This window comes from Sciurus carolinensis, chromosome 16, assembly GCF_902686445.1.
Source record: "Sciurus carolinensis chromosome 16, mSciCar1.2, whole genome shotgun sequence".
Taxonomy (NCBI): domain Eukaryota; kingdom Metazoa; phylum Chordata; class Mammalia; order Rodentia; family Sciuridae; genus Sciurus; species Sciurus carolinensis.
Window position 1 is genome coordinate 16,178,208 of NC_062228.1, and position 24,799 is coordinate 16,203,006.

At 41.2% G+C, this 24,799-nt stretch overlaps 1 protein-coding gene across 1 annotated transcript in view; it reads right to left on the reverse strand.

Moving 5' to 3' along the window:
* Nucleotides 1–822: 822 nt before the first annotated feature.
* Nucleotides 823–24,799, reverse strand: part of Tango6 (transport and golgi organization 6 homolog) — a 171,538-nt gene continuing 147,561 nt past the window's right edge. The window contains 1 exon segment of the mRNA XM_047530021.1: nucleotides 823–1,405. Coding sequence (XP_047385977.1) covers nucleotides 1,229–1,405 — 177 coding nt within the window. The 3' untranslated portion in view covers nucleotides 823–1,228.

A 24,799-nucleotide genomic window follows, 5' to 3' on the forward strand; every position in this document is an offset into this window, starting at 1 on the left:
CACCAGTGTGTACCCACTTGCCATGTGCATTTCACATCACTTCATTGTTAAAGCACTCAAGTTTCCAAAGGAACAGCGGACTGAATGGAGGACACCAGTTCTGAGATTCTGTGGCTCCTTCCCCCTGATAACCAGGGCAACTCCTTGCAAACAGTATTAGAGGGAGTGAGAGGACATGGCGCCAGTAGACAAACAGGACTTACTTTTTTTCTCTGGAAGATTCAACCATTCAACCAGCATATTTTCTTTACTGAGGATCAAAGCCTGCTCTTTCTTTACTGAGGATCAAAGCCTGCTCAACTCCACGGCTTTCCATCTCAATACCAGAGGACCAGATTCGGACCCGTTGCTCTAAGCCAAGATAATTTTATTCCACTTTTATGTTTTAGACACTAATTTTTTTCCCTGACCCCCAAGTACATCTCATAATCAGATGCCTCTTTAGCACCAAGACAACTAGCTCTACATATTCCTTGTTATCCTGTTATCCCGAGGAAGAATAATCTCACCATTAAAGAATATCAAGATATACAATGGGTGGTGAACTCCTCAAGTAGCAAGAGAATGGTCATTTAATCAAATTCCATCAGTCATGTTAGCATTATACTTCCATCTGGAGACATCTTTTTTTGGTGGGCGGGGTACAGGGGATTGAACCCAGGGGCACTTAACCACTGAGCCATATTTCCAGCCCTTTTATTTTTTATTTAGAGACAGGGTCTCCCTAAGTTGCTGAGGCTGGCTTTGAACTCACGATCCTCCTGCCTCAGCCTCCCAAGCTACTGGGATTACAGGCATGTGCCCCCACACCTGGCTCCCAGTTCTTTTAATTTTTTATTTTGACATACAGTCTTGCTAACTTGCTGAGGCTGGCCTTGAATCTGGGATTCTCCTGCCTCAGCCTTCTGAGTCACTGAGGGACTGTAGGCATGCACCACCACTGCCAGCTAGGACACATCATCCTTTAAATTCTACAAGACAGTGAAAAACGTGAAGATCAACGAGATTTATAATATCTTTTCTTTTAATAGCACATGCTTCAGGCTCAGTGCTAGACTTAAATAGATGCTTTAGGATGGCTGGCCTGAAGACCCAAGTGATCAGTGTCACCTCAGGGTCAGCCATATTGCCAGTGCCAAAGAGGCAGTGGGGCCATCTGCTGGAAATCTTAGGCACTGCTCTGGCTGCTTGCTCCTTCCTGGACTCCTCCAAGTCCCTTGAATCAGGTCTATGGCAAGACCATGATCTTTTTCTCCAGCTTCTGTGGTGGGAACAGGAAGTTTCTCATGATCTCATCCAGTTCCTCCAGGGCCAGCTGGGCATGAAGCCTGGCCACATCATCAGACTCCAAATGCACCACATGCTTCAACAGGTGGTAGAGATCCTTGAGGACATCCCTCAGCACCTGCAAGAGAGAGACAGGGTCATGACCATCTGTCTACGAGAGGAAACCAAGAGACTCCCTTAAGAAGATAGTGCATGGCCCTTGGGTTGGAGCAGCAGGGAGGGGTGGCTGTGGCACTTGTCCTGAGACAAGTTTCCCTTGTGTTTCTCTTTACCCCAATGTCTCACTGCATAGCTTTTGGGACTGCTGCTCCTCTTTACTCTAGGATCAAGGGTACATCCCAGACCCATCCCTTCAATCCCAAAGCCTGGCAGACACTTCTGGACCACACATGAGCAAGGCTGTCCACTCTCAAAACAACTGATTACCATCATGTTTCTCTCAAGTCCCCAGAAAGCCCTCTGCCAACATCCACACAGGTGCTTACCTTATGAAACCCAGGAGGCTATTTCTTTGCAATTATGCCTTCATTGTCCCTACTTTTACAATTTTTCACCACAGTTCCATTTCCATGCTTTCCCCACTCATTTTATATATATATTCCAAGTGCAACTCCGTGAAGGGAAACAAGAGGACCACATGGACAGACCCACACCCATTTGTCACTACCAGTGCTCTGATCTCACTGTCTGACATGGAATTTGGAAGGGTGCCAAAATCACCTGCCTCCAGGACCTACTATTTCCCTAAAAAATCCTCCTGGCTTGGGAGTGAGAACTGCTGGCAAGAAGCAGATTTCAAAGAAATAGGGAAACTCAGTAATGGAGACTTAGGGACCATCTGATCAAACTATGGACAGAAGATAACAGGTCACAAGGAGTCATCTGACTTGCCTGCAGCTAACTGCAGGGTTACTTCTGGTCTACGGTTTATAGCCTCAAAACCTACTGTTTTTTGGATTAGGTACTATATTAGGTACTTTCTATATATTTCTTAATTTTATGCCAGTCATATAAAGGAAGGTTATCAGCTCCATTGTATAGATAAGAAAACTTATTATAGTTAGCAGGTTAAAGTTAACTCAGGCAAAAATTGGTAGAGGGTTGGAGAAGTTGCTTAGTGGTCGGGGTGCTTGCCTAGCGTATGTGAAGCTCTGGGTTCAATCTTCAATGCCCCCTTAAGTTAAATTAAATTAAATAAAAAGCTGGTAAAATCAGGTTTCTAATGTCTGGAGTCTGTGTTCTTATTTTGTTTATATATATATATATGTGTGTGTATATATACATATATATGTGTGTGTGTGTATGTGTATATATATATATATATATATATATATACACTTTATTTATTTTTTTAATGTGGTACTGAGGTACCCAGTGCCTCATATGTGCTAGGCAAGTGCTCTATCAGAGTCACAATCCTGGTCCCTTATTTTGTATTTTTATTGAAAAGCTAATACAGTACAAAACACACACACCGAAATAAATAAATAAATAAATAAAAATAAATAAAATATCCCACATGCATACACATTAAAAAGTCAGGCTCTTGCTGGGCACAGGAGCACATGCCTATAATCCCAGTGAATCTGGAGGCTGAGACAGGAGGAATGGCAAGTTCGAGACCAGACTTAGCAACTTAGGGAAACCCTGTCTCAAAATAAAAAAATAATATATTTTTAAATGTTATTAAATTTTTAATAAATTTAACATAGCTCAGTGGTAAGGCACCCCTAGGTTCAATCTCTGGTAAACAAACAAACAGACAAACAAATAAAATGGGTTCTCTTTTACTCCAGATTCCTCAGAGGACAGCCTCCACCCCATGTGGGGGATCAAACTAAGGGTCTTGTGCAAGCTAAGCACATGCTCTAGTACTGAACTACACCCAAGCCCCCTTTTGTACCTTTTTAATATTATATTTTATGAGCATATTACCTATTAAAAATGAAGAGGTGCTGGCTGTGGTGGCACACACCTTTAATGATAACTACTCAGGAGGCTGAGGCAGGAGAATTCAAGTCTAGCCTTAGCAACTTAGCAAGACCCTAACTCAAAATAAAAAAATAAAAAGGACTTGGGAGGTAGCTCGATGGTAAAGTGTCCTGGGTTCAATCCCTAGTACCAAAAAATAAAATGAAAATAAATAAATAGGCATACATATAAGTGAATTAACTACTAAGCAAAGATTTTTGTTAAGTCCATTTAACAGAACAGAACATATTCTTAAAAGGCTTACCATCAGGAAAAGGAAAGAGAAGACAATGTGCCTTTTATAGGGTAAAGGCCCTATAAAAAGCAGAGAAAGTGATGAGCGTTCAGAGGGAAGGGAAGGCACATTTTAGCAACAGGTAGTGAACTGAAGATGGCAAGTAGAAATGATGAGAAGTGAATTTGGTGAGTGACAAGCATGTGGTCTGGTCCCAGGGTCCCTGGGGCATTTCACATAAGCACACATGTGTGGCACAACATCTTGGACTTGCTATGGGAATATAGAATGAGCCTTTCCATCTTTTGGTGATGTTTGTAGTGTGGGTATTGGGGAATTGGAGGAAAGCAGGGGAAAAGGCTACCTGGGACCTGCCTTTGTCACAGCTGGTCTCCCTCTGGCTGTGGGGACCCTGTGTCCAGCTGTGTGGACCTTCTTTATTTCCTTTCCTGAGCAAAGCTCCTTCCTACATCAAGGCCCTTGCACATACTGTTCCCTAGTGGAAGATGTGTGCTTCCTCTTCACCCTACAACTCTTCCACCCTCTGCCTAAACTGCCATTGAGTCCTCAGGAATTCCTTCCCTAACTCCACCTAGTTAAGCCTTCCTACCCTTCCTGTGGTTCTGTTTGTAGCCCCCATCACAATTATGATTTAAATATTATTGGGTGATTTTATTTATTTATTGGAACTGGGGAATGAATACTGTGTAATTTTAAAATGTTCTTATAAATCATAGGCACTATTGACACTGAGGCCAGATCTTGCCTTTTTCACTCTGGTATAATAGCCATAGTGCCTCATATCTGCACATGGCAGGTATCATAAAATACCCAAGAATGAAGAAGGCATGTATGTCATTGCTGGTCAGTCTCTGACTTTGTAAAAGCCCAAATTCTAAGAATATCTACTGAGTAATGCCAGACAAATAGGGCTGGCTTCATGACTATGTGACCTGTGAAGTCACACTAGATTCTGTGGTGAGGGGCCTCATGCTGCTTGGTTTAATGATCTGCTATTGCAATCTTGAAGTTCTTAATTTTGTCTTTGAACTTGTGCTTTGTAAGTGAAGTTCAATGAGACAATGGAGCATGAATGTGAGCAGAGGAGACTGGTGCTATTTGTGTGTCAGTGCATTTGCCTATAGGTCACCATGCCCATGAGCACAGGATTCTGGTGTACTTATGTGTGGGACAAGACTCAAGCAAGTACAAGGTCAGCTTGTCCGTTACACATACAATTAAGCAAATGGAGGTGCTGACAGCCTGGAGAGGCCATACTTTCCACTCCAACTAGAACTTGCATCTAACACAGAAAGATGGCAATAGCTTTCTAAGAAACGTGGATGAACAGGAACCCCATCAATCCTTTTTTACTTATTTACTGGCATGTTTTAGCCAAATATTAACATCAAAAAATATGACATAGAAGGAAGAAGGATATCTACAGTGTTTTTTTTTTTTTTTTCTTTTTTTTTTTTTTGTCCTGGAGATTGAACCCAGGGATGTTCTACTACTGAGTAGCTGGAATTACAGGTGTGCACCACTGTGCCTGACCTTTTCATTTCTTGTTATCATTAAAGCAAAGATAGTGTTGGTAGCAGGTGCATGTATCATACAAATTCTGTAATTTTGGTGATTCTGCCTACAAGTTAAAGGTTCTTACATTTGCATTTAAAATTGGTATCTCACAAAATAAAGATGAGCAGTAAACTGATGCTGGTAATTTCACATTTTAGTTTCTCTCTACTTAGAATAACATTAATAGCAAATAATAAACACTGTGACAAGTTGAGAGAGAAACTGTAGAAGAAAGAAAAAAGTTCATATTTTATTACTATTAAAGGAATTTTTTTCTTTTTCTTTTAACATTTTGATTTTGCACTGGGCTGCACAGATTATACAGTCAGCCCTGCAGACCACTCTCCATGCTCCTTGTCCAATGTCACCATGTTAAGTGCCTCAGTCACTTAACTGATTGGGGGCCAATCTCACAAAGATGCCTGCAGGGTGGTTATCTCTTGGGCTTTCTCAGAGAGCTTCAGAGACAGAATGGGAGTTGTGTCCTTGCCCTAACTAGGGCACTATCCCTCCTGCCCTTTTATAACTTATCTTTAGGTGAGAAAGTTCTTTCCTCAGGCTGAGAGTGAACATGAGATGATTCCCTGGAAGGCAATGACTCCCTGCAGCTGTCTTCTCACTACCACTCACTCACACAGTAATCATTATTCAGAGGGCCTCCCTCCTGTCCTGGCAATGTGCTGGTGACAGAAAAGGATGAATAATGCATACACTGCCCCTCTGGCAGCCACAGCGGGGCAGGGAAAAGGCACACACTCTGAGAGAGAGATGCACACAACTTTGTGGAAGTGAAGGAAGTCATTTCACCTCTGGAGGTGGGTGGTGGAGGAGCAAGGCCCTGTATATGAGAAGGCCTTCATTCTCATATTAATTGGGTGGCACCAGGGAAGCTTTGGTGAGTCTCTTCACCTCCAAAACACCTCAAACAAAGGCAGTTTCAAAGCAAAACCAGCTTGAAGACAATTCTCCTACACTTTCCAGTGGATTACAGCTCAACACATCTCACTTATAGAAATTCTAGAGTTTCCACTGTTTATTACATGCTCCTCTTTTGTCTCAACTCTACAGGAATCTTTCAGCTGGTGAGCTGCACATTAGAGATTTTTTTAACCCCAGCCTCCTAACAAAAAGTAAGGTGGCTTCGCCTTAATAAATCGGAAGTTCTGAAGTATTCCATTCTTTCTTGGGTGTGGGTAGGAATTTTCCCCTTGGGCACTGTTGTGTCCTTAAAATAACAATAATATTTGTGCAAACATCACTTCAACTGTGAGGGATGCTGCCCTGTTAGCAGGCACCGGATCTCCTTTTTAGGTAACAGGGTTAAGCAAAGGCTCCTTCTTAATTAATGGGTCTATCTTAGCAACCCACCCTTGTAGGCTTCTCCCCAATCCCTGTAACTCTAGGGATCCCATACATCACAGGACTTCCTCTGGACTCCCCAAGGATCAAAGCTTCCTGCCAGCCGGGGATTGTCACCAAATCCCATGGATCAGGGGCTGAATACAAGGAGAGTTCAAAGGTAAAGTTACTCACAGGAGCCTCTGAGGTGGGCAGGATATAGGCAATCCAGCAGAGGCAACCTCTCATTAACACTTAAACACACCTGCCATTCATCCCTGTCTGTATCAAACCCAAGGATTCCCCAGGGAAATGGGGAGAGGGAGGGGTTTAAGTGTGAGTGGAGGTGGCTGCCTCTCATCCAGGGAAGAGCTGGCTCAGTTTAGTGCAGTAGGTGGTTCAAAGAAACATTTTTATCATCTAAGAAAGTTCTTTGGCCAGGGATTATCACCCCCCCCCCCACTTTCTTTTTGGTGATGCTGGGAAATCAAACCTACTGCCACATGTATGCTAAGCCTATGCTCTACCACTGAGCTATAAATCCCTAGACCCTGGCCAAAGCTATCTTAAAGAAGTACCCAGATTCCTTGACTGAAAACTCTTTGGAAGAGGCTGCAGTACCTTATCAAGAGAATTTAGAGAGTGCGGTGTCCTCGGATAAATACAGCAGGTGCAGGTTCCCAGAAACACACAAAGCTGAAGCTTCCAGGACAAGGGCAGTGTTTAGGGTTAGATGTGGCTGAGAAAAGCCCAGAACAGGCAGAGCTGATTGAAAAGGGAACAGTGTGAGCGGAAAAACTGCCTTAGGCACACAGGTGCACTTTCAATGGAAGAGCAGGAAAACATTTGACTCTTTGAATATGCTGGACTGGGACATCCCTGAAGTGGTTTTTCTTTGAGTTAAAATCAAAAGAAGAAATAAATGGCAGATATCTTTCTTCTTTATAGTTCCAAAATTTATTTATTTGCTTCTAAAACCAAATAACCACAATCCAAAATATCTGGAAAATAGAGGAAGAAAAAAAGTATCTCCAGTCATACTACCTCCCTAATATGAGCTCCATTAGTAAGGACATTTAATAATGAAGAGATTCATTTATATGAATAAACTGTGCCTGGTTTATAAATTTGAGGCCAGCCTTAGCAGTTTAGTGAGACCCTGTCTCAAAAAAATAAAAAAGGGCTGGGGCTATAGCTTAGTGGTAGAGCACCTCTGGGTTCAATCCCTGGTACTGCAAAAAGAAAAAAAAAAAAAAAAATATATATATATATATATATATATATATATATATATATATATATATATATATATTTCATGGTGGTTTACTAATGGAACTTAGGTTCATAAAACCGCTATTCTTCTGTCATTGTTAAAAAATGATTACAAATAAGACACTTACAGGAAGAAAGACTCATAGAAAGATGTGTTAGCAGAGGCTTTTCCATCTATAATTTCTTTTTCCTTTTTTTTTTTTCTGTTTTGGTGATTGAACCCAGGGCTTCATGCATGCTAGGCAAGCACTCTACTCCAGAGTCACACCCTCAATCTATCTATAATCTCTTAATATTTGAGGGGGAAATGGGTTCCTAAATATTTAAAGATAAAAAGTTAAATGCTAGCATACACTAATTGTACTTAGAAATTCAATTTTCTTTAGAATTCATAAATGAGGCAAAAAAAGATCAGAAGGAAAGAAACTAAATTCCACACAATCCCATCAACCACCAATGTCTACCTTTGTGGCTAAGAAATAAGTACTGGGTACAAAGACAAAAGAGGAATAACAGGAAGTTAGACACTGAAATAAAAACCAGAGAGCTGGGCACAGAGGAGCATACCTGTAATTCCAGTGACTCTGGAAACTGAGGCAGTGGGATTGAAGGTTCAAAGCCAGCCTCAGCAATTTAAGGGGCCCAAGCAACTTAGCGAGACCCTGTCTCAAAATAAAAAATAAACGAAAGGCCTGGGGATGTAGTTCAGGGGTAAAGCTCTTAGGTTAAATTCCTAGTACCAAAAAATAAACAAATAAATAAAATATGCACACATACATACATACATACATACATACATACTTACATACATACATCAGGAGAGAAGGGGGGGGGGAAGAAGGTGAATTGGAGTCAGTAGTTGGAGACTATCCTGGCAGAGAAAACGATTCTCTAGTTTGGGACCGAGAGGAGGAAGAGAACCCAGAACCTGATTTCTTCTGTTTAAAAACATGCTGGAATAAGCATTGGATGCAATATGAATCTGTCAGGAAGCTCCCAGCTTTTTTTTTTTTTTAAATAAGGGGTCTCAATATGTTGCACAGGTTGGCCCAGAACTCCTGGAATCAAGTGATCCTCCTGCAGCAGTCTTTTGAATAGCTGGGGCAACAGTATGGGGTCCCTACATCTGGCTTTGGTCCAACTCCTAAGAACCCTCACTTTGACCTCTGTGCCTCCATGTCAAAACCTGTGTGATTTTGTGTTTGAGGGAAGTGAAAGTGAATGGATGAGACTAGTTATGGGGCAGGGAGTCCAGGATTAACAATAGAGAACAACTTAGCAAATACGTCCCAAATTGTGTGCAAGGGACTATGCTAAGTGGGGAAGGCAGATATGTAGAGCTGAGCCCAGTGGGCTGGAGGCAGGCAACCTGTAAAGTGAATCCTGGAGCTTCCAATCCTCAGCTAGGGAATCCTGAGCGAACATTTTCCACCTCAGAACCTGGTGATCTCATCTGTAAAATGGAGATACTGCTGCCTCTTTTTGAAGGTTTTGTTATTGTAATAATTTATTTCCAAGGATCCAAGGACATGCTTATGGTGGGTGCTAAGGAAGTGGTGGTCTGTCAGTTTCCAAGACAAATACTGACATCCTGTGAGGCCAGGGCAGCATCTAGCTTGTTACTCTCATTATCACTGAGGCCTAAAAACCGTGCCTGGTAATTCTTTGAGGAAGGAATGAACAAATGAATGGATAATGATAGCTAATCCTTACATAGTACTTGGTATGTACCAGGTATGGTTTGAGACAGCTATATTAACATTTAATCCTCACAATGCAATGAAAAAGGTACTATTACTATCTCCAATTTCCTCAGGACCACACAGGTAGTAACAGGCAGAGCCAAGATTCAAACCCTGGCAGCGGGTCTCCCATGTAGCTGGGACCATTTTGTCCTCTGTGCCTCTGTCAAACCTGGAGCCAGTGTTCATTTTTTTTTTTTTTTTTTGCAGCGCTAGGGATTGAACCCAGGGTTTCATACATGCAAGGCAAGTGCTCTACCCCAGCCCATTTTATTTTAAGGCAAGTTCCCTCACTAAGTCATCCAGGCTGGCCTTGAATTTGTGATGCTCTTGCCTCAGCCTCCTCTGTAGCTGGGATTACATGTGTGTACCACTGCACCAGAAAAGTCAGTGTTCTTTATTAACAACCACACTATTTTGCATCTACAAGTGGTTGCTGTTTTTACCATTATAAAGTGGGGAGCATGAAGCACATATACTGCCTACCTTACAAGCTTGTGATAGGGGTCAACAGAGATAAAGTATGTGAGAGTATTTTGTTATCATAAGCAAAGTGATAATGTAATTCAAAGTATTATTACCACCACATTGAGGAAATTTGGTTTACCATTAAGGAGCTAAGAAAACAAGGGTAAAGGTACATCTCTGAAAACAAGTAGAGGACAGAGCCAAAACTAGAAGGCCACGCCAACCAGTAAGTGAACGGGAGCTAGAAGAGGGAGAGGGGGATAAACCAGGAAAACAGACTCGATGTGAGTGCAGCATCGGGCCAGTGTGAGTCAGGTGGTGGTGGTGTCAAGCGCATTGGAACACTCTGACTGTGCTGCTGTGCAGAACTGAGGGCACTGGGAAGAATTCTGCTAGGCAAGCAGGAAGGAGATGGACTCAGGGTTTGGAAGGCAAGTGGCCTCTCTAAGATAATGGACAGGAAACAAACTGGGGGCAAAATGGAGGCAGATAATCTGGACCTCATTCAGGGAGCTCTGGCCTGAAGGGGAATAATGCTCCACTGAAAAACTCAAACCTTCACTTTGATGGGTTTATGAAAAAGAAATTAGTGCCAATTGAAACAGAAAGCCCAGGCTTTTGAGACACTTCACTGAAAGCACTGGGAAGGTCAGCAAAGAAAGGCAGGATCACACATGTCTAAGGGATTTCTATCCATGCCTGATGGATAGAGAATCTCACACATGCTGAAGTCCAAGGTGACATTATTACCAACCGGAGGTTACCAAGCCTTTCAAAAACCTTTTATTTTCAAAGTATTTTTCTATGCTAGACCTAGAGATAAATGGCACTTTCACCCTTTCTGGATGTATCTAGCTGTTAAAAGGCGAGAACATCCCAACTATGAACTGGAGATGGGGTGGGAAGGGGATGGGGGATATCGTGCATGCTTTTTCATTGAAGAGAAAGGGAAAACATTTAACTGGTCAAGTGCCAAAAATGCTTACAGGGATATAGACAGGCAAGGCAGTCTGGGGAAAGAACAAGATCACAGCTGGCAGTTAGCTCCTGGTAGGGGCGACAGATCAGGGGTCCTAAACAAAAAGTGAGCAGTCAGACTTCCTGACCCAGCTCCTGCTGAGGCATGCTATCCAAGGCTTCAGCAGGTCACAGACCCTGTGGCTCACTGTGGCAGGGACAGGAGTGGCAGCTGCCATAGCAGTAGAACAGTGATGGCAGCATCTTTCAGAATGTCTTTAAATAGCAATTTGAGGAAGGCAGCAGCTTTCCTGCACCCCCATAGGCACTGAAATAGAACAAAGGTGACAAGGAAAATGGCTAAAGCCTGTGCAAAGGCAGCGGGCTGAGGCTTGTTGGGGTAGAGATCAGCAGCAACATCCTGAGAAAGTGATTGCAAACTCAGTTTGCTTGCTTGCGTTTTTCTTTCTTTCTCTCTGTGTGTGTGTGTGTGTGCGTGTGTGTGTGTGTGTGTAACTGGGGCTTGAACCCAGGAGTACTCTGCCACTGACCTGCATCCCCAGTCCTTTTTATATTTCATTTAGTTTTTGGAACCAGAGATTGAAGCCAGGGGCACTTAACCACTGAGCTCTGTCCCCAGCCCCCCAATCCCTTTTTTCAAAAATATTTTCTTAGTTGTAGATGAACACAATACCTCTATTTAATTAATTAATTTATTTTTGATGTGGTGCCAAGGATCAAACCCAGTGCCTCACACATGGTAGGCAAGTGCTCTACCACTAAGCCACAACCCCAGCCCCCAATTTTTAATATTTAATTTAAAGACAAAGTTTGCTGAGTTGCTAAGTATCTCACTAGTCTGCTGAGGCTGGTTTTGAACTCGTGATCCTCTTGCCTCAGCCTCCTGAGTTGCTGGATTACAGGCATGTGCCACCATGCTTTATCCTTCAAAGTGTAATGCTGGGGGCAGGGGGGAGGCTACACTGTCTCTGGCCATGAGGATCTCCATGCAGATACCTGCTGAGGGCAGCACAATACTGTTTCTTTTCTGCGCCTAAGACTCCAGTGTGGAACTAGACAGCACCTGAAAATGGCCATTGCTACCACTTATTGAGTGGTTACTACACCCAGTCATCGTGTTAAGCTCTTTCTATACATTATCTCATCCAGTCCTATGAGGTAGGTATTATTAGTCCCAGTTTACAAATCAGGGAAAGGGGTTTAAAGAGATTTGTGATTTGCTTGAGAATACACAGCTAGAATTCAAACCTGTATCTGTCTGGTTAAGCTCCATAAACCCTACTTTTAAACATGTGTATTACTAGGAAATTTGATATGCAGGAAGATACTATGGGGAGAATTTGGTCTTTCCCTTGTATCATCAAACTTAAACAAGTTTTTTTTTTTTTTTTTTTTTGCGGTGCTGCGGGTTGAACTAGGGCCTTATGCTTTCGAGGCAAGCGCTCTACCAACAGAGCTACATCCCCAGCCCCAAACGTCTTTATTTTGATGGTGCGTGGCTGGTGAGGGAAAAGGGGCGGATTCTAAGGCATGGGTTTCCTGTGGGGTGTCAGTTAGTGTTGGGGCATCATGAATCATCCCAGGTTTACCCTGGTCACACAGCCTTGAGTCTAGCTTGGCCTGGTCATGCTCAATGGGTAGGGGAAGCGTAGGCCATAGTCTTAGGGCATTTGATCAGTGGAATTCAATGCTCTGTGTATGATGATTCAGAAATAAGGTTAAGGGTTAGACCAAAAATCAGAGAAAATTAGTTATGAGGCATCCATCAGAGACCCTGGTAGGATCTGTATTATGTGCTAATTTATACATGGCATGTACCATGCTGAAGAGCACAAACCTCACCCCAACCAGAAAAGTACAACTACACTGCCCAGAGGGTCTACCACTGCTTCTGAGTGATTCATGGTTTCTAGTCAGGGAATCCCCACCCGTGCTGCACATTAAAATCTCCTGAAGAACTTTTAAAATGCCTGAGACTCACCTTACAGCTAAGACTCAGAATCTCAGAGGTTGGGCTTAGACCTTTAAAAAAAACTTTCTTTTTATGCCCCCCAGCTGACTCTAGTAACCTATAACACTTAGGTGTTCCCCAGGAAAACTCTAATAATATAATAATAGTAAAGATGCAGTAAGGCAGAATTTGGGGGAAAAATACTGGATAGGAGACTCAGTAGGAGATGCACCATGGTTTCAAAAGAAGAGGTCACCGTCTTGGTTCTGCTTATGAAACAATCTATCAATTACAAGGGTGAAATGATGTAGACACAACCTATTCTACTTCTTAAAACTTTCATAGTTATCAGCAAAGAAGTTTCCTTTTGGAGTGGTCTATATATATATATATATTGGAATTGGAATACTTTAATATTCAATTGGAAGACTTTAATATTCAATTGGAAGACTTTAATATTCAAAAAGTCTTTAAGACACATTAAAAATAAAGGAAATTTCATGAGGACATGAAGCTTCCAATTCAGTTTTTGTGGCAACTTTTAGAAGAAGAATTACATATAAATACAGTATATTTTACTGTTCCCAAACTTCATAATTTTATACTGTGATTTATACAGCTTCTCATGTTTGACTTATCCCACCTTGCTCACTTAACACACCCTAAATCTGCACCACTTCAGAATATGAAAATAATAATAAAAGAGAGTAAGCACATTGAGAAGTAATCAGAAAAACATATGACTCATGAATTAAGACTGAATATTTTCCTCAATTATTAGGAGAGTTTGTTCTTAAACATGTGTATGTGAAGCCTGATTCTGAAGACACAGAAAGTCTCAGGCTATTGACATGAATTTCGTAGGAAAATGAAAGGGCAATGAAAGCTGCCTCAGTTGCTGGGAAAACTGACATTACAGCAGAAACCTCTGCCCAGTGGAGGAATTAAGGGAAACACACATGCTAAAATTTCAACAGCTTGTGTATCTAGCAAGGAGAAGACAAATTCTGAAATGCAGACCAATCCTGGTTATGCATCAATATTCATTCTCTCACTCTGCCTCAGGACTCCTTCCCCCAGCTGATTTGGGGACAGCATATCTATAACCCAACTACAACTCGCACCCTGCCAAAAAAAAACAAAAAACAAAAAACAAAACTTTAGGCATTTCCAAATAAGGGAGTCAAAATTTCCTCCTTAAGAAAACTTGTTCAGACAACTTCAGCTCTTGGGAAACCTGAACACTGGAAGAGGTTGGAAGTCCCAGATTTTCCAGTTTAAGATCTAAGTCTATTGCAAAGGCAGTACAAAGAAACTCAAGAGAAGCATTCCATGCCTCTTATAGAAATGATTTCATGCACTCGCTCCTCCTCTCATGAAGTAAAAGTGGAAGAGCCTATGGCTTCCTGCTGCCACAGGCCTGTAAACCGATCACTACACTAATCCCAAGGCAATACTGTGAAGTGCTATAAAGCCAGAGAAGTAAGGGCTAATTTTACCTGAGAAATCAGGAAAGACTTTTTACAAAGGATGTAACACTGAAGATGAAGGATGAAGGCAAGTTTATCACACTGATAGGTGGGGGGAAAAAGGCATTTGAGGCATGAGAACATATGGACCAAGATATGGAGGCATAGTACTGTGGGCTGCCATGAGGGCTTTGGGGCATCTGGGGGACATATGGGAGAAAAAGCCATAGAAAACAGATGGGTCCAGAGTATGAAGGGTCTTATAAATCTTGCTAATGAGTTTGGTCTTTATATTATCATTTCTTGCTTCCTTCTGAGGTGCTGGGGATTCGAACCCAGGCCAGTGCACACGCTTGACAAGCGCTCCACAGATTGAGCTAATCGCCTGCTTGGTCTTTATATTATCAATCACAAAACACACTGAAAAAATATTACCTGAGGATTGAACTTTAGCAGACTGGCCCTTCAGAAGATCTCTCTAGTTTCCTCATTATTAGTAAGTGAATGAATATCAGTTGATCCAGGAGAACCAGAGAGAAGAAAGCCCAGTGGTAAAGGACAGAAGTCCCAGAAGTCCATCTTTGTTCCAATACACCTGTAACAGTTCAGCTCTTCCTCAAGTTTAGTTTCAGGTCAGTTCTGAGGAGTTTCTTCAGAGCAACCAGGCTGGCAGTAAGACAGCCCTCAGTTCTACTTCTAATGGCTGTGTGACTTGAGCATCTAAATGTAAACTTTCTTGGCTTCAATTTTCTTATCTGTAAATAAAGTTAATAAGCATATTTATCTTATAGGGTTTTTTCTTTCTTTTTTTGTTACTAGGGATTAAACCCAGGGGTGCCTAACTACTGAGCAACTTTAAAAAATTTTTTTGAGACAGGGTCTCAGTAAGTTGCTTAGGGCCTCACTAAGTTGCTAAGGCTGGCTTTGATCCTCCTTCCTCAGCACCTCAAGCCACCAGATTACAGGTGTGTGCCACTGTGCCCAGCACTCTTGTAGGGTTTTTAGGAGGACCCAGGGAGATATTGGATGTGAACAGCTTAGTAGCACACAAGTGCTTTTAATAAATGCTAGTAATGTTATTACTAAGTACCAAACCTTGGAGGCCATGGAATTTATTTGGAGCACATTTGCCATGAGCAAACCAACCATGGGACGATGAGCAATGAGCTGGAACAAACTTTGGAGCATCAATCTGGGAGGTTATCCTCTGTCATCCCAAGGAGAGAGTACACTAAGGACTCATTCCTTTCAGTGGATGGAGCAAAGATAAACGGGTTTTGCAACCTAGAGGCCCATCAGATTATCAGCATAATCACTCTCTGAGGGAGAAACAAGTCCCAAGTCAGGCTGTAGGATAGGAGGAAAAGTTCCAACATGCTCTCTCCCCAGCCTGGCAGCCCTGAAGGTGTTTGGTCTCTTTTGGTTTCTTTCTGCTCCCTGCTTTTTCCAGTTATGTGTACGGTATGGGAAGTTGCTGGATGGTGTAGTCCGTGGTTGGGCTGTGATTTTGACAAAAGATAGTGGAACACAAGGAAAGGCAAAAGAAAAACCAGGCTGTTTCCTCTCTCTGCTCTCTGAAGAGTTGCTGGCAGGTCCTAGAGGTCAGGGGACCTTGGTCCAAGGCTGGCCCAAACACTGGCCTATTGTTCTCCCTTCATTCTTTTGGATAGTCAAGACACTGAAAGCAGGTGTTTGGCTTGTATTCCTTTTGGATATCATGGTTTCCAAGATCTGAAGGAGCCATCTGTTAACCATGATCTGTGAGGGAAAGTCCAGGGGACTTGGTTTCTGAATCCTTCAGATGACAGGGACATAGAAGAGGTAAGGATAAGTTCTGAAGCTGCACTGCCTGGGTTTGTCTACTGCTCTGTCACTTGACAGTTGTTGGATAACTTATTTATCCTCTTTGTCTTAGTTTTCTCATCTTTAAAATAGGGACATTACTCATACCTATATAGGATTATTATGAAGATTGAATGAATTAATTCAAGTAGAGCACTCAGATCCAAGTGCTATCATGTAATAAATGTTCAAAATCAGAGTTCTGGGTGGTTTTAATACACATTGAACTTTTCAAGAATGCAATTATCATATAAATTGAGAGAGAATATGTTAGTTTGTTTGGAATTTTGCCAAAAACAATTTACCATTTTGGAAAAATCAGGCTATTCAATGTCATTTATGGTACTTCTGAGTTGTCAATACAGGACATCTGAATTAATCTGTAGTCATTAATTTGGGTGATTCTCAATATGAGCGCAAATGAACAGTTCATTATGTGTTAGAGCTGGCCTACATAGTTGTACATTAAAATACAGTTGAGGCATTATATTGGTTTTAAAAATATGCATGTAGGTTAAGGTTACGAAGCTATATGTTTTATTTTAGCAAAATAAAGGGAGCACTACAAAATATTTGCTATTAATAATAAAAGCTCACTGAGTCTGATTTAAAGGAGACTGGCAGAATATACTTTTGCAAACCTGGTGCCTGATCTGTGTGCCAACTCACCTTGCTGATGTTACCTTGGATAATATGACAAACCTTGTTCCGGATGATGAGTGAATTAAAAACAAGGAAGAGTGGGGAAGACATGATACTTCTAGCACTTGGCCAACATAAGTCACCAGCAACAACAGGACATGAGTGCTCATTCTTCCTGGCATTAGACTTGGAAAATTATAACCACAGTCTTTCATGAGCTTTAGTTTCCTCATTCATAAAATAAGATGGTAGGATTCTTTCCCAAAGCATGTTTCATGGAACATTGTTACTTAGCATGCTTATGACAACAAAAGGGTTCCTTAGTAAATAAATTCAGGAAATTGTCAGTTTTCTTTGCTATGGAACTTCTTAGACTTCTTAATAGGCTAAGATGCTCTGACTCTCCAGAAAGGGAACATAGTTGTATGGAGCACTTACCAAACTTAATTTGACCATGAAGACCTTATTTCAAAGGAGCAACTCATGCCAAGAGAAAGTCTCTAAAGTCTCTTCTACCTCTAATATCCTAAAATTCTGTGACTTTGAATTTCTAAACAAGACAATCTTCTTGGTCATTTTAGATCAGAATAAGAAGAGTAAAAAGGAAGCCATTCTGCAGAATGATGCAGAAGAAGAAGACAAACCACAGTCTAACATATGTAGATCTATGAAAATGATTATGCAGAAGAAGCAGAAAGGGAGCAGTTTTAAATGTTAGGGCTTCCAAATTGTCACTTATGTCATCACTAGAAAAGGCTGAACACTTATAGTTTAGCAGTAGCAGTAAGGTACTAGGTCCTTATCTTTTCAGTTTTATTTCGCAAATCTATCACCATCATGATTATTTGGCCAAATCACTTAAGGAAATCTGTGGGACTATTCCCTAGTCCAAAGCACTGACCAGGGCCTAAAGTTAGTTCATACAATATTAGCTGGAACATTAAGTATCTTCCCTGGAGTTTCAGCATTTGGGGCCAGGGAGGGAATCTGAGTGTTGGAGGGATGATGTATCTTTGGATCAGTCAGGGGTCATGCTGCTGTCATAAGAAGAAAGCTGAACTTTGGTGCAAAGGATAAAGCCCAAGTACAAGAGAAGTAGAGATTAAGAGGTGGAGTATTTCTGCTCTGTCCTAAAACCTCACTAGAATGATAGTAAAAGACTTTAAACATAGTATTGTTATCCAAAAAGAACTAACAAGGCAAAAAACCGTGGGGAGAAAAAGCAAGGTAAGGGGAAGAGGAGAGTCTTGAGTTGTTGATAAAAGCACGCCATCATTTTACCTCCTTGGTCGTCAGCAGTGGCCTTGCAGAAGACTATCCCTGTCTGCCTGGGCCTGGCTCTCTCCAGGTCACCAACTTTACTCACACTGTAACTGTCCTTAGCCTGGCACCATTTTCTTCCTGACATCCGCCCAGCCCTGATCTCTCAGGCTCCTGACCCAGATACTGAGAGAAATATGTTCCTAAAATCTCCAGGGTCATCTAGCTGTAAACCCTCTTCAACTTTGGAATCTGAGGCTAAGTATGAGTAGCTAACCCATGTACAAAGCTTGTATTTGACTGACACTGGAAATCCTTGGAAAAACAGGCATTCATTACTGACTAAACATTCAAATTTTAATATGTGGGAATAAACATTTGAAAAGTTGTGCTTCTGTTCTGACTGGCTCTTTGGAAGTAAAAGACAGCAAATGAAGCTGGACTTGAGACAAAACAGAATAAGACAAGCTTCTAAGTATACATAACAGGTGTAAAAAGCCATTAAAATTTTTAGCAACAACTTGCCACAGATATGCAATGAAAACTTTGCTACTCACAAAAATATAGAGTTAAAATAAACTAGAAATGTAAGAGTCTCAATGCAATTGACTAGAATGTCACTTTAAATATGTTCAGCACGGGAAATTAAGCCTATGACTGTTGGTGTGTTTCTACTCATCCTTGGTGCAAGTACTTGCCTTAAAAATATATTTTTTTGGCTGGGTGCAGTGGTGCATACCTATAATCCCAGTGGCTCAGGAAGCTGAGGCAGAAGGAACACAAGTTCAAAGCCAGCCTCAGCAACTTAGTGATGTCTTAAGCAACTTAGAGAGACCCTATCTCAAAATAAAAACTAAAAACCCAAAAAGGGCTGGGGATGTGGCTCAGTGGTAAAGTGCTCCTGGGTTTAAGCTCTAGTACCAAAACAAAAAACAAACAAACAAAAAAAACCTGTGCTTTTTTTTTTTTTTTTTTTGGTGGTGCTGGGGATGGAATCTAGCACCTTGTGCTTGCTAGGCAAGTGCTTTACCAGAGCTACAAACCCAGTCTTTGTGGCTCTTCTTTCTTTCTTTTTAGGTATTTTTATTTATTAAAATTTTTTTCCTTTGTGCTCTTTATTTATAAGCAGTAGTTGGGCATGGTGGCGCACGCCTATAAGCATGCCAACAGCTTGGGAGGCTGAGGCAGGAGGATCAAGAGTTCAAAGCCAGCCTCAGCAACTCACCCTAAGTAACTTAGCAAGATCCTATCTCAAAATAAAAATGGGATGGGGATGTGGCTCAGTGGTTAAGTGTCCTTGGGTTCAATTCCTGGTGTTCCCCCCTGCAAAAAAACCCCCCAAAAACAAAAACAACAACAAAAAACACCATGAGCAGCCTAATAAAGTCAGGAGACAGCTAACTTTTTCTAGCTGCTAATAGCAGCTAGAGCACAGACTTAAGGGTCAAATGGCCTGAGTTTAAAACCCAGCGCTGCCACTTAATGTAACAGTGAGACCTAGAGCAGTTGGCTTAATCTCTGTGCAGTTAGTCTCTGGAAAAATGGGGATAACCACACCTACCCCCAGAATTCCTGAGATAATAACTGAGATAATTGATAAAGCATCTAGCTCAGGGCCTGCTTTCTGAAATCAGATGACATTCCTCTTCTTCCATAGGTAATAAAGAAAGAGAATAATAGTCAAATTAAGTCCAAATACATGCTGTCCTTTGGTTCAATAACTACAGAACATCTAAGGTCTTATGTTTTCCCAGTAGAGTAGGTCAGTATTCATCATGAGAAAGAGGAGATGGCACTCATTAGAGTCTTGAACAGTCTAAAGGCTGAATTCCTAGTGATAAAGTTTGTCTCCTAAAGGTTAAGATGAATCATGGTGAGAGTCCAGCATGATAAAGGGTAAGGTACTGGGGCTGGGGTTGTGGCTCAGTGGTAGAGCACTTGCCTAGCACATGTGAGGCACTGGGTTTGATTCTCAGCACCACATTAAAATAAATAAATAAATAAAATAAAGGTATTGTGTCCATCTACAACTTAAAAAAAAAAAAAAAAAAAAGGTAAGGCACTAAAAGTTCCAGCTCAGATTTAAGCATTACAAATGTATATCTGTAACTAAACAGTGCGTGTTATACTACTGTGTATAATTTTTATGTTTTTATGTATCAGTTAAAAATAATTTAACTTAAAAAATTTCAGCCATCAAATAAATTATCTTCATTCTATTGATATGATTTGATAGATTAATATAAACTTATCTTTGGTGGGTTAAAAAATCATTTAAGGGGCTTGGGATATAGCTCAATGGTACGGTGCTTGCTAAGCATGCATTAGGCCCTGCGTTTGATATCCAGCACCCCACAAAAAATTAAAATTTAAGGAACCACCCGGTTATAGTAGAAGTGATGATGGTGGTGGTAGTAATGATGACAATCATAATGATAATTAGTGGTACTCATCATCAAAGTTGTCTTATACAGCTGGGAGCAGTGGTACACACCTGTAATCCCAGTGGCTCAGGAGGCTGAGTCTGGAGGATAAAGAGCTGAAACCCAGCCTCAGCAACTTAGTGAGGCCCTAAGTAACTCAGTGAGACCCTGTCTCAAAGTATTTTTAAAAAGGGTTTGGGATGTGGCTCAGTGGTTAAGCGCCTCTGGGTTCAATCTCCAGTACCAAAAAAAAAAGAGTTGTCTTGTATATTTACAACTCTTCACAGTATGCAGAGTTTCACATGTTATCCCATCTCACTCTTGACACAAGCAGGTAGGACAGATGTGAAAATGACATTCAGAGAGGTTCATGGATTTGCATCAAGATCAGAACTTCCACCAAGTCTAAAGTCTGAAAAATTATTCTAGACTCCATCATTATTTTCTCTATTCAAATATGAGAACTGATGTCTTTCAAGGTAAGCAGGTCAGAACCATTGCTCCTCTTAACTTCCTAAGGCTAGAGGATGTGGTATGGAACATGGGGGAGGAGAAAAAAAGGAGGGAGGAGATAGAGGAGGAGGAAGAAGGGAAAAGGGAGGAGAAGAAAGGGGAGAAGTCGCCATTTTTATATGTGTTTTTTTTTATTGCTTCCCATATGAAGCCTTCTATTTGCTCAAAAGAATCAAAGTCCATAGAAGTCATTCTGGGAAAGACACTGCACTGGTCCATTTACTGTGCCCATAGCACAAAACACACCAAATGTTGTCCAAATAACTTTCAGGATAACAAAAAAAGGAAGGGAACTTTCCATTTGGCCTGTCTGTTCACTTAAAACTTGCCATTTGTGCTGTGTCAAAGATTAAGCATCATATCCTAGTTCCCATTTGGTCTGGAGAGACAGGCACAAGGTGAACTAGGGACACAGGCACTAAATCTTCTGGATGGACCATGAGCACCTTCTGTAATTAAAAAGCAGAGTATCATGCTCAAAATCTATGCAATTTTTTTTTTTTTTTTTTTTAAACCCAGGGTAGCCTTCTCTCTCACAGAAATGGAACAAATGCAATTCAGAAGTCTGAGTAAGGAGGAAGTGTTTGGGGGTAACAGACATTTTATTCACAATATATTTTTAAATCTTTCTATGCCCCTGTCTCCTGTGACGCTGTGAATAACATCCAACAATAATAATTTCGTATTAAATACCTGGTGTTATTAATATCAACCCTGTAAACAGTCATGCCCTCCAGATGAAGCAAGGTTAGTAAAACCACCATTTATAATGGTATGAGAAAGAGGCTTCTGCCATCTTAGTTTAATACTGGGCTCAAAGGAAGGAATTAAAGTCACTGCAGAGTGGAGACATGGGTTTGGGTCATAACCTGACCCAGCAATCAATTAATAACTAATCCCAAACTCTATTTTTATGTGTGTGTGTGTGTGTGTGGTGCTGGGGATTGAACCCAGGGCCTTGTGCATGCAAGGCAGGCACTCTACTGAATGAGCTATATCCCCAGCCTATTCCAAACTCTTGCTCCTGAAAATGCTTCTAAAGTTTTGCTTCCCCTGCCTCCACCCCCTTGGTACTGGGAATTAAGCCAGGAACTTTACCACTGAGCTACACTTTCAGCCCTTTTTATTTTGAGACAGGGTTTTGTAGAGTTGCTGAGGGCCTTGTTAAATTGCTGAGGCAGACCTCAAACTTGTGATTCTCCTGTGTCAGCCCCCTGAGTAGCTAGGACCAGAGCATGCTCTACTGTGCCCGGCTTTATGGCCTGACTTATGGATGTTATCTGAAGGTAGGCCAGTGTGATGGGTTAGTGCTCAGCTATTACTGCCCCAATTATTGTTTTTGTAACAAATTCATAAAAACAGATGTTCTAAATTTTAATAATAAGTAGAGTAAACAAAGTCACTTGCAAAGATCAAACTTGTGAAGAGCAGGTGGTTAAGAACACTTTCCTCGGGGCTGGGGAGATAGCTCAGTCGGTAAAGTGCTTGCCTTGTAAGCATAAGGCCATGGGTTCGACTCCCAGCAACACAAAAAAAAAAAAAAAAAAAAAAAGAACGCTTCCCTCATTCTGTTGCTTACGATCATTTCTCTGTGTTGAAAAGGCCTATTTTTAACATTGAGACCAACACAAATTGCTCGCCTGGACATGTCTCCTCTCCCGGGTATTCCTAGTAAGCTTATTTTTCAGCAAGAGTAAGGTAAAATGGGCTTAAAGAGGGTTCCTTCTAGCTTGTAATGAAGCTTTAGGCTATATTACAAATAGACACAGTCATAAAACTAAAACAAAGCTAAGCAGAGAACAGGTTTTTCAGTAAGAAAGTGAGTGTAGTGTTTGCTTCCAGTATGAATACTGTGTTGATTATGTAAAACTGGCTACTTTGAAATATGAAAGAAGTGAAAAAAAACCTCATGAGTCAGGTTGGTGATGTGTTCCTTCTTGGTTCCAATCTATCTGCTCTACTGCTCTTTCCAGTTGCTATAACCACAGAGGTCCTTGGCCAGCATATCCACAAACAACAGAGAATTCACAGAAACCAGGTATTATCTTTTGGCACTCCATAGCTTAAGAGATGGTGATTAGAAGGAAATAAAAAACATAAAACTTCATCAACAAAGCAGCATTTTCATTTCAGCTGTTCCTGGGGGCAAAACAGAGCTGTAAAGAGAAATCCCAGATTGAAAGCTTTGTGGTTATCTCCGCTTCTCATTAAAGTGCCCCTGATTATAATTACACCTACGATTACAAGATTTAACACACCTGGTCTCAAGGATGCACTAGGAAAAGGAATCTTACATTCATCCCACCCCATTTCCTTTTCTTTATTCACTGAGTAAGCACAATTTATAAGGTTCAGTGAAAGCAGACTAAAGATAGTTCGGAGAGTACAAGAGAGGTTTTTCATTCACATGGCATTTGGAAGGTGACAAAAATTCTCCATGGTCACAAATTATTTTAGTACTGGTGAGACAAGCAATGTTGCTTTCATTGGCTACACACAGATGTGAGAAATCTGGAGTTTCTATTTCTCCTCTCCGATAGCCAGATGTTTTACTTTACACACATATATTCTTCCTCTGTCTCCCTCTCTCTCACTCGGGAAGGATGTGTGCACTTAAAGAATTTGCTCTTGCTCCTGGGGGTTGAACCCAGTATAGCATATTAAGCACATGCTCTACCCCTAGTCCCTCAGTTTTGTAGATTAATGCTGTGATTTAAATACATTTTTTTTTGGTGTTGGGGATCGAACCCAGGGCCTTGTGCTTGCAAGGCAAGCACTCTACCGACTGAACTATCTCCCCAGCCCCAATACATTTTTATTTTGAAATAATTTTAAACTCAGAGAAGCTGCAAAGATAGTATAGAGGGCCTGTATTTTCCTCACCCAATCTTCCCAGTTGTTAACAACTTACATAACAACGATATATTTGCTGAGACTTTTGGAGATCTTAATAATGAATGAAAAACACTGTCCTTTCTTGACTCCCTTTTCTACAGTAGATTCTCAACAAGAGCTGTATATACCCTATAGAAATTCATTTAATTATATGAATTATCAAGGTGTGCTTCATACATCCCTGTCCTCATTAAGGTCCTGGATGACAACCTGAAGCTTCCAACCTCCAGGTGAGAGCTTTCAGTTTCTGAGTAATTCTACCTCTATAGAGGTTCTATGAGTCAGCCAGATCAGTATTTCTCATTCCCCACTGTGTCACTATTAGTCACCTTTCCAATATCCATTTCCTGCCATCTTCTTTGCTAAAGAAAATGCAATTTTGTTCACAGCAACAATGTCCCAGCTAAATTCACTGTCAGGTTCCCTTGCAGTGAGGAGTAATTATATGAGACAGTTCTGGAAAACAGCTGGTGGGGGTAGTGGTCCTAGGAAACTATTCTAGTTCCCCAGAAAAGGATGTAAAAGTGCTCAGGGCTGCCTTTCTCCTATCTTCCTGCTTATTCATTTATATGGGCTCCAATGGCCACAGCTGCAGCAGTTAGCCTGTGCTCACAAATGCCATGAGGATTATAGAAATACTGGTCCTGTTGATACTGGTGCTAGTGAACAGCACCTACCTGTACAATTTTTTTTGTGAAATGAGAAAAACAAATCCTTTCTTGTTTAGGCCATTGTATTAGAGTTTTTATAATTTGTAGCTGAACATGTTCATAGTAGATCAACTCATTCAATACAAACCTTAACCTATACAAGGCAGAAAGGAGAGAAATGCAGTTGAGGATAAAGATCAGGGGAGTGGTCATTTGGAAATTCAATGGTCTGAGCTGAAACAATAGCAAGTAGACATTTACAGAGAAAATGTGCCTGTGCAGGAA